Below are 18643 nucleotides of genomic sequence, written 5' to 3'. Positions count from 1 at the left end.
TTCTGAGTGATATATCATTATACTGTAAGAATACACCTCTAGCGGCATATCAACATCACAAAGGATTACAACATAAGACTTATGCAATATTAATAACAGATTCACTATTGATACATAATTGTCAAGGAATACATAGATGAAACAAGAACGATCTTCTACTCTCTGCAAGTCTCAATATGTTCTAGCTATCAATAGGTCAAGCCCAAAATAGAACTTGGCGACTTGTGAGTGCAGGGATCAGGTCCTTTTATATTGATCAAACCTTAACCATATCTCTCCTATTATAGATAGAGTTAGTGTTTAAACAAACTGATAAACGTAAGCAATTGAGTCCTTATCAATATAATATAGCTACCAAGTCTGTCAAAACTAGGAGTCTTAGTACAACTGATAAATACAAACCCTATTATCTTGTTCTAATATGATAAACACAACATGTGATTATGCCAACTCACATAAGTCATCTTACATATACTAGTCAACCGCATTTCACATATAATTGGTCTTACTAATTAACAACCTTTTATGCATATACAACAGTCATTTATGTGCCCTCAATTTGTTCTTCTTTGGATAATATCTGGGGAACCTATTGTTAAATTCTCAATTTTTTACGTTGTGTTTCTATTCCTGTGCTTCAGTTCTTGTGGTGGTTGTGGTGGTATTGGTACTCTGAAAGACAATTCTAAGCTCACGTTTTCCTAATTCTGTAAAAATCATGAGCTTTGCTTGTTTTCTGTGTTCAAAGTCCGAATGTGCAGTGTTGTTCTGCTTCTCTGTTATTTCTCAGTGGCATTGTGAATGGCCGTGGCTACGTAGTTTGGAGGGTGGCTGGACTGACGGATTAAGGGAAATTGATAGGAATAGTGTTGTATGAATAAAAGATGCCTTTCCTTGAGGGCATGATGTTGTATAAGTGATACTAGTTGCCTGTATATACTTGTTTTGAGTCTCAACTCTTTTGAAAAGCCCTTGTATTTTTTTTATTTGGATTTTAATAAAAACCACTCTCCAATACCCAAGAAGATGAATGTTTGTTCAAAGAGACTGTAATTTGGTGTGAATGTAAGCGTGGTTCCATTTACATTCTCAGTGGGGGTTTTTTCCTTTTCGTCATTGTGTGGGGGTTTTTTCCTATGTGGGGGTTCCATTTGATCAGGTTCTGTGTGGGGGTTTTTTCCTTTTCATCATTGTCCAACCATCAGCCGTTTCCTGACCACCTCCAATGGAAAGATGATTGTGCATAGCTTCATTCAACATATCTTCTAAATCATCTATGTACACAGAGAGAGAGAGAGAGAGAGAGAGATGGAGGTTTTTTCTGGTCTCAGGAAAGAGAGAGAGAGAGAGAGAGAGAGAGAGAGAGAGAGAGAGAGAGAGAGAGAGAGAGAGAGAGAGATTACCAAGAAAGAAAGAGAATTAATGAGATGAGAGAGAATGAATTCTTAATTAATATCAGAATTTTAATCTCAATGTATAAATATTAATTAAAGAGAAAAATATTATTTTGTTATGTTAGGTTTAATCTCAACCATTGAAAGTAGAGTAATCTAATGACCCAAAAATTGTGTCAAAACTTGTGTAAAAAATATGGTGCCATGGATCCGCCCCCTATATATATATATATATATATATATATAGAGTTTCCATTGAGAGATCCCTCAAATTAGCTTATTTGAGGGACACCCTTGTATGACCCACTCCGTATTGTATTTCACTAATCCAAATAGTATGTACTTATTCAAAGATCATCTTTACAAAAAATCAATTGAATTATTGAAATTTTAGTATACTTTCTTGCAACACCGTTTTAATTAATTTTGTAGGACACACTTGGATGTCGAAATGGTTTCCGATTTGTCTAATTTTTTGTAATGATGATCTATGAATGTAGACTTAAAAATGAGATGATTTGGATTCTTGAAAAAAAATTCATATGGGACCCTAAAGGGTGTCCCTCAAATTAAATTATTTGAGGGATTCCTCAATATAAGGGGACTGTATATATATATAGGGTGTCCCTCAAATAATTTAATTTGAGGGATTCCTCAATATAAGGGGACTGTATATATATATATATATATATCGAGATAGAGAGAGAGAGAGAGAGAGAGAGAGCTTCCATGGAGGGATCTCTCAAATTAGCTTATTTGAGGGACACCTTTATAGCGCCCACTCTGCATTGTATTTCACTAATCCAAACCGTCTATGTTTTAGACAATCATTCAAAGATCATCTCTACAAAAAATCACTTGAATCCGATATTATTTGACCACTCAATTGTGTTAATGAAATTTTAGTATTTTCTTGAAGCACCATGTTCATTGATTTTGTAGGATACAATTGAATGTCGAAACGGTTTCCGATTTGTCTAATTTTTGGTAAGGATGATCTATGAATGTAGACTTAAAAAATAGATGGTTTGGATTGTTGGAAAAAAAATCGTAGGGTTCCCTAAAGGGCGTCCCTCAAATAAAATTATTTGAGAGATCCCTTAATGAAAGGGGACTGTATATATATATATATATATATATATATTCTTTTATATTTCTTCCTCGATTTTTATTTATTGATAAGAGTAATTTAGAGCATTATCCAATACTATTAGGACATTACCCGAGTCTCTATTGTCCCCTTTAGATTTTTTACCTTTTTTGGATTTATTACCCATATAAAGAATTTAGCAATTTCACGTTTAATATTGTATCATACGCGTACGTACCTATATTTCAATAATACATTCGTGTTTTGTACATGTCTTAAGGACTTGGTAAAATTCACAATTTTTAAAAAGCAAACGTACAATACTTGTATTGAACATGTACGTAAGTATTCTTCATGTTTAATACACTTATTTTTTACAAAATTTTCAATCATACGCAAAAAATTTGCATATTATACACATAATTATCACATATTATTGAATACAAATAACATATATTAAAGTATAAATAATGCAACTAGGAGGGTCCTTCTTTCTTAATTTTTTTTAATTAAATAGTATCGACGTTCGGCTATACTATGTTTTTTCCTAATTTTTTAAAAGAAATCGTATAGCCGTGCGGCTATACTATGTTTTGTCATAATTTTTAATAGAAATAGTATAACCATTCGGCTATACTCTGTTTTTTAATTTTTTTTTAAAAAGAAATAGTATAGCCGTGCGGCGATACTCTGTTTTTCCTAATTTTTAAAAAAGAAACAGTATAGCCGTCTATACTCTGTTATTTCCTATTTTTTAAAAAATAAATATTATAGCCGTGCGTGCAGCTATACCATGTTTTCCCCAATTTTTTAAAAAGTAAACATTCAATATTCGTATTGAACATGTACATATGTATTTTTTCCTAATTTTGTACACTTTTTTTTTTACAAACTTTTCAATAATACACACAAAATTAACATATTATACATATATTATTGAATACAAATATGATATAGGGGCCGAATTTTGAAGTTATAATTTGCCAAAATTTTGCCGCGTACGTATTTTATCCGTATAGCCATCCGGCTATAACAAATTAATATCTATAAAGTATAAATAATGCAACTAGGAGGGTCCTTCTTTTTTATTTTTTTTATTAAATAGTATACCCGCTCAGCTATACTATTTTTTTGTTTTTGACTAATTTTTCAAAAGAAATAGTATAGCCGGTCGGCTACACTCTGTTTTTCCCTAATTTTTTAAAAGTAAACATGCAATATTTGTATTGAAAATGTATGTACGTATTTTTTATATTTAATACACATATTTTTTAACAAAATTTTCAAAAAATACACACAAAATTGGCGTATTATACATCTATTATTCAATACAAATATTATATAGTGGCGCTGAACTCTTAATATCTATAAAGTATAAATAATGCAACTAGGAGGGTCCTTTTTTTTATATATTATTTATATTCAATAATATAGCCGTCCGGCTATACTATGTTTTGGCATAATTTTTTAAAAGAAATAGTATACCGGTGCGCCTATACTCTGTTTTCCCTAATTTTTTAAAAAGTAAACATTCATATTTGTATTGAACATGTACGTACGTATTTTTTATATTTAATACGCTTATTTTTTACAAACTTTTCAATAATACACACAAAATTAACGTATTATACATATATTATTGAATACAAATATTATATAGTGGCCGAAGTTTGAAGTTGTAGTTTGCCAAAATTTTGCCGAATAAAATACGTATATATTTTATTCTTATAGCCATGCAGCTATAACAAATCAATATCTATAAAGTATAAATAATGCAACTAGTAGGGCCATTTTTTCTTTTTCTTTTTTATGAAATAGTATTGCCGTACGGCTATACTCTGTTTTTTCCTAGTTTTAAAAAAAGAAATCGTATAGCCGTGCGGCTAAACTCAGTTTTTTCCTAATTTTTTCAAAGCAATGGTATAGCCATTCGGCGATACTCAGTTTCTTCCTTTAAAAAAAGAAAAAGAAATAGTATTACCGTTCGGCTATACTACGTTCCGTCATAATTTTTTAAAAGTAATAGGATAGCCGTTCGGCTATACTCTGTTTTTCGTAATTTTATAAAAGAAATGTCATAATTTTTGAAAATCAATAGTATCGCCGTGCGGCTATACGCTGTTTTTTCCTAATCTTTTTAAAAGAAATCGTATAGCCGTGCGGCTATTCCCTGCTTTTCCCTAATTTTTCAAAAAGTAAACATTCAATATTCGTATTGAACATGTACGTACGTATTTTTTTACAAAATTTTCAATAATACATACAAAATTAACGTATTATACATATATTATTGAATACAAATATTATATAGCGGCCCAAATTTTAAGTTGTAATTTGCCAAATTTTATAAAGTATAATTAATGCAACTGGGAGGGTCCTTCTTTCTTAATATTTTTTATTCAATAGTATCGCCGTGCGGCTATACTTTGTTTTGCTTAATTTTTCAAAAGAAATAAGGCTATACTCTGTTTTGCGTTTTGCTTAATTTTTCAAAAGAAATAAGGCTATACTCTGTTTTGCTTAATTTTTCAAAAGAAATAGTATAACCTTTCGGCTATACCCTGTTTTTTTACTAATTTTTTAAAAGCAATAGTATTGCGGTGCGGCTGTACTCTGTTTTTCCATAATTTTTAAAAAGAAATCGTATCATATAGCCGGGCGGCTATACTTTGTTTTTTGCTTATTTTTTAAAAGAAATAGTATATATTCTGTTTTTTTCCAAATTTTTAAAAAGAAATAGTATAGCCCCAATTTCCTGCAATTAATATCTATGCAACTAGGAGGGTCCTTTTTTCCATTACTATACTTTTAAAAAAAAAATTGTTTAAGAAGAAATAGTATAGCCGCCCGGCTATACGGGTTTTTTTTTAATTTTTTAAAAAGAAATAGTATAGCCGCGCGGCTATACGGCTGGCAATGCGATGAAGCGAATCTCTCATCTGGAACCCTCTCAGTGCCAGCTTGACGGCTTGACTGCATTACCTTCCTCACCTTACCGCCGGACGACAACAGCTTCTTGTTCTCGCCCAGCCACTTCGGTTTTTTTTCCAATTTTTTTAAATACTAAGGTGTATCCAATTCTAACTTGTAATGACTTTTAATGAGTTTACAAGTCTGAAGGTATTCAATTGTGACTTTTAAATAGTCTTTAAAAGTTTAGTTGTATTCAATTGTGAGTTTTAAAGAGTATTTAAAAGTTCTGAGGTATCCAAAATGTTAATGACTTTTTAAAACTTTGTGAAATAAATGACTTTTCAATACTTTTAAAGCTAATTCTTACTACCAAAAGTCTTGCTAATTTACACCAGACTTTATAAAAGTATTGGAAAGCTAAAAAGATTGAAACAAAACGTCTCATATGCTATACTATTAGCATATCATCAAGCTATGAAGCTTCAAGTAGATTTTATTGCTGCTTAACCAATTCTGATCAGAAATCTGTAGTTCCTTTGTCTCAGGTGCATGACTTTAGCAACCGCTATCTTACGATACTTTGTGACTTTGATTTGGCATGCACTGCTTTTGATTCTGCTGCCATATTGGCTGAGATTGCAATCATAACAGCACCAAAGGCTGATATGGATGGATCTGTTCAAACCCAACTTGCTCGGATGCCATCAGCAGACTTAAGGAGCACATGGGATGTTCTTTCAACCCAATACACTGAACAATTTGAACAATGTGTAGAAAGCATTGTGGCCAGTGAGAGAGGTTTGATCAAAACTAATTGTTAAGACTTGATTTTGGTTGATGCTTAGCATGAAATTAAACGTTATGTTCCTAAAATATTGTAGTGGAAGAATTCGATTATGAACGTCTGTGTAGCGCTGGCCAGGAGTTTGAGAGAGGCAAATGAAAGGGTGGTTCAGTCAGGAGTGTTGAAGGGTTTAAATGTGGAGGATATAAAAAGGGCTGGCCAGAGCCTCAATCAATACTTTTAGGGTTAATTACTGTAGACGTCCGTGAACTATGGCCCCAGTTGCAATTGGGTCCGTGAACTAATTTTCGTGGCAATTACATCCTTTAATTAGACAATTAGTTGCAATTGGGTCCTACCGTCCAATTCTGTCAATTTATCCGTTAAAATGAGGGGTAAAAGCGTCCTTTCGGGTTAAATAAATAATAATAATAAATAATATACAGTTTGTAAAATTGAAAAGAAAAACTAAAAAAACTGAAAAATAATAATAATAATAAAATAAATAAATAAACTTAAAAATAAAAAATCCAAATCCAAATTCCTCTCTCTCTCTCTCTCAGCTTTATTTTTTATTTATTATTATTATTATTTATCTGGTCGACCCCGCCTCCTACAACGCCATTTCCATCGGCCAAAACTACATTCTCGTCAACTACGGCCGCTTCACCTGCGGCTCCAATCAGTTTGGCCTCGGCTTCAGCAACGACATCGATCTCTTCGGCCGCTCCTGGAAAAACGACAAGGATGTCCGATCCACCGACGACGATTCCCCGGTCGGATCGCTGTCCACAAGAACCACCATTGCCAACACGGACCAGAGCCCTAACTATTTCTCGATGAAATTGTACCAGACGGCGACCTTGGTCGGTGGCAAAGGAGTGCTGGTGTACGAATTGCAGGTGGACGCGAAGCTCAATTACTTGTTGTGGTTCCATTTCGCAGAGATCGATTCGAGCGTGATCAAGTCGGGGCAGACAGGTTACAGTGACCTCAGACAGCAGGTGGAAGTGTGCCATCAACAAACAGGTTACCGGTCATGTTTATCTATGGATTGAGCATACTCTTGCAGCGCTTGCCATTTACCATGACATTTTTGGCATAACTTGCAGAGACGAAGCTATATCAGAAGCTGTTGGATATCTTCAAGGAGACCCAAGTGGACAACCCTAAACAGAGCGAAAGGACGCTTTTACCCCTCACTTTGACAGATAAATTGACAGAGTTGGACGGTAGGACCCAATTGCAACTAATTGTCTAATTAAAGGATGTAATTGCCATGAAAATTAGTTCACGGACCCAATTGCAACTGGGGTCATAGTTCACGGACGTTGTTGCATTCCTAAGTGGACACAAATTAATGTGCAAACAACCAATTAAAAATACCCGCAAGTGCACGAATCTATTGAAGTATAGATTATGTAAGTACGGGGTCGATCCCACGAAGAACTTGTCGGCTTCCTATAAGTTCTAATTTGAGTACGTAAAGAACACTTAATTGACACACCACAAATGCACAAATGCAAAATGGAAACTAAAAATGAGTAAAGAAGTGTAAAAGAAATGAAACAACACAAGAAAACTAAACAAAAACACAAACAGCATTTTCTATCGCCATTTTATCACCACTTTATCACCTGTGAACAGTGCCGTGAACAGTGAACAGTGCGACCGGTCGTGAACAGTGCGACCGGTCGTTTTGGACAGATTCATGTGCGACCGGTCGCCTAAACAGTAACGACCGGTCATTTTGGGCAGATTCGTTTCTCTGTTTTTCCAGTTTCGACCTTTGTCCAGTGTTTTGCCTATAACTTTCCAACCGTTTATCCAAATTTCACGTTCTTTATACGGTTGGATTCAGCACACAAAAACGAAGAACACAACATGGACCAAAAGTCCAAAACAATTATGGAAACAAATAAAATCAGTGACAAAGACACATAACGTGTCAAACACGCACGCACACACACACACACATTTGGGGGGGGGGGGGGGGGGGTTTGGTCTTGGTTCAAGTGACCTAATTCTAATGCATGAAAGTAAATGGACTTTGAATTTAAATGAGAATAGCAGGGATGAAGTATCAAAGAGTGGAATTAAAATGTAACAAACACTAGGGTTTCGGAATCCACCCTAAACAATTCTACCAATGTTCATGGATACTCAAGTGATGAACTCTAAACGTGTTGTTGAAGATGTTCGCAATCAAGACCAGTACGAGTGGCTCAAGACGCATTGATTCTCTCTAATGTACGTAAAGTGCAGTACGAGTGCTACAATACTTGTGCCTTCCCTATAATCGAATCTAGGTGTGCTTAGTACTTTGATTCAATTACAAGAAAAACCCATTAAGTTCAAAGAGAATATGAACATCACAAGAACCCTAATAGCATGGTGTTTACATTAGGTATTCAAGAAACCAATTCACATGGATGATTCTTACTTCATCCATTTATTGCTTAGGATAACATGAAGATACACATAATCCCAACAATCTCAAGAAGCATGCTTTCAAAGGTGATCAATCAAAGAAGAACATACATCAAGGATAGATTAATTTGGTGAATTGGAATTCATCAACAATATCTAGAAATTCATACACTCAAGCATCAAAACAATAAGGTAATCATGTTTAGGGCCTCAACCTAAGCCCTAGCTATGGAGTTTAGTTCCTCATACTTATTTCAAATACAAACTCAAAACAAAACTAGAAAGAAGTTACAGATTTTGTGAACATGGGAGCTCAAGGTCTTCAATGGTGGAAATCTCTTCCACTTCTTGCTTTGTTGCCCTTGTCTTCCTCCTTGAGCTCCCTAGCTCCAAGCTTCATCTCCAGCTCCAATTTCTCTGCAAATTGTGGAATGATGTAATGACTTTCTTTCCCACGTTCAAGAGCCTCTCCAATATCAGATTGCACTTCCTTTTGCTTCCCTCTCTCCTCCTTTCCAGCTTTACTTTTAGTATTCTAATGCAAAGTCTTCACCCATTGTCTTCTTGTCCCCTTGCAAATGATGAAGCCTTGTCCTCACAAAGATGCCAAATGCTTCAGAAAATATCTCATCTACTAAGGTAAATTCTTGTTACCAAGTGTTATGGTAACAAGAATAATCAAGATGACACAATGGGGGTAAAAGCTGGCCAATTCCGGATTTCCAGAGCTGTGGTAACATGCTGGATTGGTTGGATAGGCAATACTTGTCCAATGGAGCTCAAATTTGGATATGTTGTAGTTAACATCCATTGGAACAAGTCTCATGAAGATCATGACCTCATCCGAGCACCAGAGCATGTTGATCCCAGGCCAAGAAGTTGACCTACGAAAATGAACAAAAACAAAGTTTATAACCAATAATGCACTTTAGCTCATTTTCATTCCAACCAAGGTAAAATCTAACAAAACACAAAAAGGAAGTAAAAAGCTATAAAATGTCAAGAACTAACTCAAAATAGTGGGTGAATAACATGAAAAATCATGTGTAAAAATGAGCCGAACAAGTCTACAGTAATTAACCCATACTTTTATTATATTGATTTTCTCATATGCTATGTTTGCATACAATATTTTATTATATTATATTTTGCCCCTAAACCCATTAATTTATTATTTAGGTACTGTTTCTTTACCCTAGGTGGAATTTTTTTTAATATAATATTCTCAATTTGATTACATCCCATATATTGGGCTAGGAGAATTGCTGGAATATAAACTCTTGTAATTCAACATATTAAAAGATAAATGCTATTCGTAAAATAAATATAAAAATAAGTATTCGTAATTCAACATATTAAAATATAGACCCTAATATTCGGCTTGTTTCTTTAACCGGCTTTTGTTAACGGTGCCATGCATTAGATTCAGCGGCGTGAGGAAGTCAAGGATGAGGATGTGATTCTGTCATTTGATTTTCCACTTCATTATTTGGCAAGATCATGTTACCCGAAGAAGCTTTGAGAAACAAGTTTAGGTCGGGGAGACGCCCTGCAGTGAGAGCATATTTTTGCCATGTTTCAAGATACGGAGAGTCTCTTGCTTTCTTTGAGAGACATACAAAAGCAGTGGATGATATAGTGGTTGTTTTCACTTGTGGGTGATGAAAGAGTATGGTGTTGCAGAATCATGGGCTAAGTTGTTCACTATATGCCCGCAAGAAATTGCGGCAAGGCTGCCGCCTGGTTTTAGAGCAATTAGGGTGAACCCGCTTGGTTTTAGAAAGGGTGGTGAAGTGGTGCTGAAATGGATATCTGATGATTATAAAATTTATCCTCATCATGTGTATCGTTTGGTGGATCCAGACACCAAAGAATGCAATGATTTTCGAATGGATGGCTACTGCAGCAGCGACTACCACTTCATGGATTATTTTGTAGAGAGCCTCGTACTGCTCGACCACCCGGATGCTATTTCATACTAGAACCTTCAAAAACATCCATGGAAATTAACTTTGTGCATGGGATGGTTTTTCTTTTTCTTCTTTTGTTTGGAAATTATGTCCATGGTATGGTTATTTGCAATTTAACACTTCATGTGTAGAATTCAATGGTTTAATTATGATCAAGTTCATAAGACCATGTATGGGGCTGATGCCTGCCCAGTGCCGGAAGGTCAAGGAAGTTGGTGACCTGATGACAGGGGGTGCTCAATAAACAAATTTCTCCAAATCCTTGCGTGGCATGTCAAAGTCTTCAATAGAGATTTTTGCTGTTCTGCCCAAGCAATCCCAGTAGATACTAATAGTGGTGGGTGCCGTCGGATTAAGCGGATCGAGTGGTCGGAACTGTACACTGAACTTACGCCAGCCCTAGTTTGCTTGAATCAAGATTACGGACTTGATCCGGGTTGTGCGGCAAGATCCTCAATCATTTACATCCATGTACTTTTTTTCTTTTCTTAATTTGTTGGTAACCCTAATTTCGTCCCCTTCCTAGGAGAAGTTGCATGCCTGTCTTCGGCACATTTATACATTTAGTATGATTATGAATGACAATAATTCTTCTCAACGCGCGCACATGTCATGTGCCAGGAGAGGCAAGTATTTCTATCTAGCTTCCTATTGTGCATGCTTGTTTTTACATTTATGAGAACAAAGAGAAACAATTCATGTTTCCTCCTAACATTTAAAAAGAAAAAAAGAAGCAGCAAAAATTATCTTCGTTGCTGGGTGGACCCAAACACCAAGGAATGCGATGATTTTCGCTGGGTGGACCCAAACTCCAGCAGCGACTACCACTTCATGGATTCTTTTGTAGAGAGCCTTGTACTGCTCGACCACCCCGTTGCTATTTCATACTAGAACCTTCAAGCATCCATCAAAATTTATAATAAAAGGTTTTCGCTAAAAATATTTATGAGCACGAGTGCTTCCTAGAGAGACAAAGGAATTTCGCTACCTTATGACCGTTATAGTTATGGCCGCCATTCACCGGGGCTTCGGTCGCTGGCTCCCCGAAGAATTCGCTACCTTAGGACCATTATAGTTATGGGCGCCATTCACCGAGGCTTCGGTCGCCAGCTCCCTGTCATCAGGTCACCAACTTCTCAAACACACCTTTAAATTTACCGTGCGTATTGGTATTATATGGTTTTTTATTTGTTTGTTTATTTTCTTTGGAAATTATGTCTATGGTATGCTTATTTACAATTTACAATGATTTCAATTATAAACAAGTTCATATCTTGAAGCAGAGCCAACAAAGTGGCTGCTGTCTAACATGCAACGGTGCCACTTTCTATTCTAGTGCTCGAGGTACAAGGCTGCTGCTCTATAAACAAATTTCTCTACATCCTTGCGTGGCGTGCCAAATTCTTCTATGAAGATTTTGCTGTTTTTCTCAGATAAACTGAATCCAAGCCCACACGCCAAGATCCTCATTTATTTACATCCATGTAACGTTTGCTCTTCTTAATTTTGTGTGTTGTAATTGTCTGATAAACCAAGCCAACCCTAGTTTCGTCCAGTCCCTAAGAGAAGTTGCATGCCTGTGTGTGTGATTTTGCGTGACAATATTTCTTCTCAACACACACACATGTGCTAGGAGAGGCAAGTATTTCTATCTAGCTTCCTATTGTGCATGCATGTTTTACATTTATGAGAACAAAGAGAGACGATTAATGTTTCCTCCTAAAATTTAGAAAGAAAAAAAGAAGCAAAATGGTCATTAACAAGGCTCAAGGCTGCTGCTAGACACATTGAAAATATTACTCTCACGAGTCATGACCAATAAAATCAATTGTTAGAGGCTAGAGGCTAGAGGCAGATGAGGAAATGACGAAAAAGATTTGAGGATATAATCTGGTTGCCTTTCCTTCACTCCCTCTCAAACAGCCTCTCATCTTATGAGTGCCTCCACCGGTTTCAGATATCCCCACGGGGAACATGGTTGGGAATTTCTCCTTGATTATCCAATGGCATGTACTGCGCCATGATCGCCCGGATCTCCGAATCCATGTATCTCTGCACAAAAGTAATTCAACAAACAACTTTTAGGACCATCACTTTGTAGAAAAAGGGAAGCAGCGAACACGGAAACAGTGATGCTGTCTTATGATTCATGGTTGAATTGCATCCAAAGTTATGTAGTTCTGCATCAACAATTTCAGTGTAGGGAACATACCCGGATTCTGTACTTGTACACTGCATATCCCCCAACTCCAACAGCACCCAAACAGAGAATAATAACCCACATGAAGCCCCAGTTAAACTCTGAAACGCTGGCATTTTTACCTGTTTAAATATAAATAAATAAATTACAGAACAATTAACACAGAAAACCAAGTAAACAAGATGCTATAGTAGAGGAGGCAGTAGTAATCAAGTATCAATCAGAATTTGGAAGTGGAAAAGAAGCAGGAATTCTATTTCAAATCTCCACATGGATGGCTAAGTTCAATGGCTGACTAGTTCATCAAGGAAACCATTCATTCAAAGTTCAAACTCAAATACAAAACTTATATCCTAGATGCAAATTCTAAATCATATATAATAGATCGTTAGAGCATTAATGCTTCAAACAACTGAAACAGAAAAGAATTGAGAATACTCACTTATACATGCATCATGTTCTCGCATGTACAGTAAACCACCACCGCAGCTGCACTCATAACTGCCCCAAGTATTCTTGCATTTACATTGTGCGCATTGGCAATTGACCTTCTCCTTGCACTCATCCACATCTGGAACGTGAACAAAAGCCGAAAACCAGGCAGGGTGACTTGGTATCAATACAAGAGAACAGGGATCTTCTTAACTCTCATCTACTGGGTTACAATATAAAAACAAAGCACATCTATGAAAGCCAAAAACTGTTTTTGAGGTCACCAACTCATTCACCTGTGCCACCATTTAAGGTGGGCTGGAAATCAAGAAGAATGATTGAATTCAAAATTATTTAACTAATAATACCAGTGGTGGCCTTCAAACCCAAGACCCTAAATTATATGGTCTTGTGGTAGCCTTGTAAACTAATAAGCCCAGGAAGTAGGTAATGTTTTTCTGACAGTATAGTCTTTGGCAATGTGGCATAAAACAGTTTCAGATGGAAAATTTCATGCAAATGGGCCCTAGGAGCTTAAGCTAAATATGCTTCAATGATCAAACAAGTCATCAACTAATTTATCAATGAGAATTACGGTATAATTAATAATTAGAAACATCCAAATGCAGCAAATACCTTCACATGTTTTCTCTCCATCACCCTTGAATCCTGGCGGACACTTGCAACCATTTGTATGGTCATCCTGGACATTTGGTAATGAAAAATCATCATCATCTCTCCTTTGGGGGGAAATTTGATAAACAACATTTAAATCCAAACTTACGCGACAAGCAGAGTAAGTCCTGCCATTTTGGGTTTCCTTCCAACAACCTCCATTGTTAATTTCACAACGTAATGCTCCTGAAGCTGTTCAATAATACAAGAGAAACAATGAAGTGACCAAAGACAAAACAGGAAAACTAAAATAGAGAATGGCAAGTCAGTTCCACAGTTCACTGATGAAACCTTCATATTCCAACACCCAGTTCTAAAACTTCTTAGCATACTGATTGATTGCTTTTCTTTGAACACATAAAGAACAAAGAAAAAGGGAAATATGAAGTATTGTCCAGTAAGTAGAGACTACAACTTTGACTGCCGATCAGACAATTTATACTTGCAGTGCATGTGAAAATTTGGAAGTTATGCCACAATTAAACGTAAACAAACATGCACATAATTTACCTTCGCAGCGGGTATAACCATCACCAACAAACTTTACGCCTTGCACAGTAGGGCATTCACACACTCTTCCTCGGAATGTATCCTAAAACAAAAGAATAATCAGTCTACACCAGAAAATCTAAAATCCCAAACAAACTCAAGCATCAGTAATTATGAACACCCTCCACAAAAGAAAGATACCCTGCATGCAGTAATGTTAGCAGATTTGTCCTTCCAGCAACCTCCATTGTTTTCCAAGCACTCATTTGTTTCTATATCTGCACAAAACAAATAAACAGGAAACTGACACCATCTCAGAGATAATAAAGCTCGAGATAAATAATGAAATGATTCTTAAGGAACCACTGATCAATCTTTTTAAAAACATGAGCTGCCTATGCATCTGGAAGGAATATTAAAATACTACCGTTTCAAAAACTTATTGCAAGTCCTGGATTCATAAACACACATACATTCCAGTCTATTGGAATCTGAACCAAGTGGATTCCCGTGTGACATGAATTCATGGGGAAGGAGGGTTTACAATCATATAAACTCACACATGCGGAATTAAAAGAATCAATTTACATTAGTTTTACATTAGTTATATCAATGAAGAACTAGGACAAACTAGATTAAATGAGGACCTTCACTTAAACAAACAGCAGGCTCAGTGGTCTCTTGGAAACCGGCACAGATGGCCTTGAGAACAGCTCCTTTGTCTAATTTCCCTGAAAAACAAGTAAAGGAACAAACATAAGCCACGAAAAGTGATGAAATTAAACACCTGACGTGATACGGAAAAGAATTGTAATAAACCTCTGTACTGTCTGCTGTTTATTACAAGAGTTGGCAATATCGTAACATCTCCACGGGAGCCTTTGCCAATCTGAAACAAGATTTGAGACGTGAAACATGAGTACAATGTACCACAGCATACACAAAAAATGAAAAGATGAGGACATAAGGCTAGAGGAACATCATAAAAAGTTCCCAAGCGCCCAACCTGTGCATCCTGTTCGGCCTTTAGAATTGCATTCTCCTCATCAGCCTCAGGGTCCCCAATACATTTCTGTATCTTCTTGAGATCAGCACCTTCAATGTTACAGAAAACATATTGAAATAGTTACTTTGTGATCCTCAGGTTTTAGCAGAGTAACTAACTTTCATCCACAAAAATCTCACCGAAAGATGAAGATATTTAGACAGCTCACATAACATTTTTTGACATTTTCTTCATATACAAAATCAATTGGATTAATGAATTTTCAAAATTTTGACTTTCTATAGATGTTAAGTGGCTAACATACCAAGGGATTCGATAACTTGATTTGCACACTCTTCGTTGTACTTCTTCTCTTTCATTGGGCAACGTATGGCAAAGTCAGTGACATAGTCCCACCAAAGCCATGGCTTTCCACTTTCATTGGCCACTTTATAGAAGCAAGCTTGACGGAGATTTTGAACCACAACATCTTTCCCATCATAACCTTTACTGAAATCTTGCTCAGGATCTGGAGCACAGTACCTCCCATGATTGATACACTGAGACTTGCACTGTTTGCTCAAAACAAAAGCTTCTGGGCAGTACCAAGTTATATAGTGGGGAGTAAACTGAGTGTAACCCTTCCGCTCAAGTACCTGAGCAGCTCCTTTAAAATTCTTCACAAACTCAATCTGGCTGTCACACTTTGGCCCACACTCATCATTGCTATTCGTCCAGAACTCATACTCAACACGTTCATCAGGATGTGGAAGAGCCTCTGTCCAGTCTAGATTTATGTTGACCATCTCCCCACTAGATAGAGCTTTTTTTATGCTATCTCCCAAAGATTTGCTAATAAGGGCTGAGGGAATTGTGATCTTTTGTAGATAATCAGCATCTGCATTTTCTTCTTCAGGAGTGTCCATGGTAATCAATGGTTCATTTCTGTCATCTGCAACGAGAATAGCGGCTGCTCCACCATTCTGTGCATTCCATGCCTTCAGTGTGAAGAAACAATCTGCCAGGACACAGAGTCTCAATCAAAAGCAGCATGGACTGGTAGCAAGGCAAACAATGTTTCATATGGGGCATGAAAATAGTCATAAACATCTTACACATGTAAGGCATTTAACATAACAGAAGGAGGTTAAAATCTTGAAATATGAATACCTAAGGACTAACCAACAAACAGGACTCAACATATTCAGTTATCATACCTAAACCAAGCGTTTTAAAAACTTTTCACAACAAGTATCAGTGACTGGGGCCTGGACATTAGCAAGTAAGGTTCAGGCAGCCAAGTAACAAATTTTTATGATATTCATGACAACAAGATTAGATCGCAACCAGAAGAAAAGAATTAAGAAAAACCAAACTAATCGTCAGCTTTCATTTATAAACCAGAAACAAATCAATTGCATTCTATGACACTCTATAATTATTACTACGCAAATTTGCAGACTGATAACAAGCAATTACCACAAACTGATATCTATAACAAACCACCTCTAAAGTTCTTTCCGAGTAAGTCACAATCCATGAGTAATGGAAGCTAAAAATGCGAAATTAAAAAGGCTAACCTCCTCGATCGACAAGAAGAAAGGTTGGTAGACCGCCAGGCTTCGATTTGAATGAGGCATCGAAATCATCAAAGCTCTTGCATGCCTTTTGATTGGCTTTCGGGTAATACACAGTCCCGACCAAGGTTCCTCCATATTGAGGAACCCCAAAGTTCCCAATTGCACATTCATATACACTTTTCAACGAGCTCGGAGAAGTCACTTTCAAACTGTTCTTCTCTACCACGAACCTCCCCACACAAACCCCACAAAGAAGAAACCAAACCCCAACTAAAAATCCCAGCTTTTCCTTCATCTTAGACACTGACACTGAGTCTCCAATTTATTGCTCCAAAGAGAGAGAACCAGATCAAACCCAATCTTACAAGGAACAGGTTTTCCCCAACAAAATCTCGTCTTTCTTAAAACCCAGATCGCAAAATTTGATAATTAAGAAGAGGAACTAGTTATTTCGCACTGCAAGTTTTCTGGGCTGGAACTAAATTTCGTGGGAAGCGTAGAAAGGTCAAAGAGGTAGTTTTTTTAGCGTGTGTTTAGATTTAAAGAAGAAAAGTATCTAAAGTGGAAAATGTTTTAAATTGTTAAAATAAACCAAATTACCACTCCAACTCCAATTCTGATTTCTATTCCGAAACTTACCAGAAAACAACGAAATTTCCAATGTTTCCAGTGTTTGATTTTGACGGGAACCTTATTTTAGACTGCTCATTTTGTTTTCTTTTTCCATTGCGTTGTCTTGAAGCTATTGGATCAAAAAGAAGGATCCACGTTTGAGCTGAGAACGATGTAACATTATACTTTGCATGCAATCCACGTGTTTCTTTTTGCCTATAAACACTTTACTCTCTCACTTCCACTCATATCCTAATTTTTAGGTAATCAAGATACTAATTACATTCCTAAGTGTTGATTAGGCAAGTTTGTTAAGTTAGTGTACATGCCGATTTGCATCCGATTTCAATTTCTCTCCCCGTACATTAGAGATGTGTAGAACATCGCTTTGTCAAAAAAATCAACTAATGTCATTTCAATTTAGATCACATTAGTAGAGATAATATATGTTTAATTTGATGCTTTAATGAAGAGTTAATCGTATTATTTTGGTGCACACTACTCTTGGATAATTTGCAGAGAGAAACACGTGGTTGGCTGCTGGATGAGGCATGTCCGTGGTAGAGAATCATACAAGATAACGCCTGGAGACTTTAACTGGCGGCGGTCCCATCCCATGCAATTTAAAGCAATTCATGGGCCTCATGACAAAAGCTAGAATTATTGTTAGTGGCGAAAAAAGGAAAAAATGAAGTTATAATCCTTAATATGATTGGAAATGTAGCAACATAAATTTCTCACTCAAATTGTTGAAAGTCTGTGGCAAAAAAATAATATATATATTTTAGATGTTGTGTGGCAAAGGGTCAAGCTTTTTGCGTATTGCTTGCACCGTGGACATGCCGCCATACTTTTTTTGAAGGCTACGTAAAGGCACCAAACCCACTTCCATTATTAAAATTTTGATTTATTTCAAGCCAAATGGTCATGTATTTGTTAACAAACAAAAAGGGTAAATCGATCAAATATCATTTTCAGCACAAAATGAATATAATTAAATGAACTAATGTGACTTGGGTATGATGGCTGAGATAAACAATGCACAATTCCATTTGGCATACTTTCAGCTCACAAAGAGTTCTTCTTGTC

General features: G+C 36.3%; 1 protein-coding gene across 1 annotated transcript; it reads right to left on the bottom strand.

Annotated features, from left to right (window-relative positions):
* Nucleotides 1–12282: 12282 nt before the first annotated feature.
* Nucleotides 12283–17580, bottom strand: LOC110771985 (vacuolar-sorting receptor 1). The gene is made up of 12 exons (XM_021976351.2): nt 16943–17580; nt 15688–16380; nt 15384–15472; nt 15197–15266; nt 15025–15108; nt 14579–14655; nt 14399–14480; nt 13998–14080; nt 13850–13916; nt 13224–13352; nt 12794–12903; nt 12283–12633 (listed from the first exon to the last, which is right to left on the bottom strand). The coding sequence occupies exons 1-12, from the start codon at nt 17235–17237 to the stop codon at nt 12535–12537; spliced, it is 1878 nt and encodes a 625-aa protein (XP_021832043.1). The 5' UTR covers nt 17238–17580; the 3' UTR covers nt 12283–12534.
* Nucleotides 17581–18643: the final 1063 nt, after the last annotated feature.

This window comes from Prunus avium, chromosome 6 (assembly GCF_965620075.1).
Source record: "Prunus avium chromosome 6, drPruAviu1.hap1.1, whole genome shotgun sequence".
Taxonomy (NCBI): Eukaryota; Viridiplantae; Streptophyta; class Magnoliopsida; order Rosales; family Rosaceae; genus Prunus; species Prunus avium.
The sequence above is the reverse complement of the archived record's forward strand: the minus strand, read 5'-3'. Positions and strand labels throughout refer to the sequence as shown.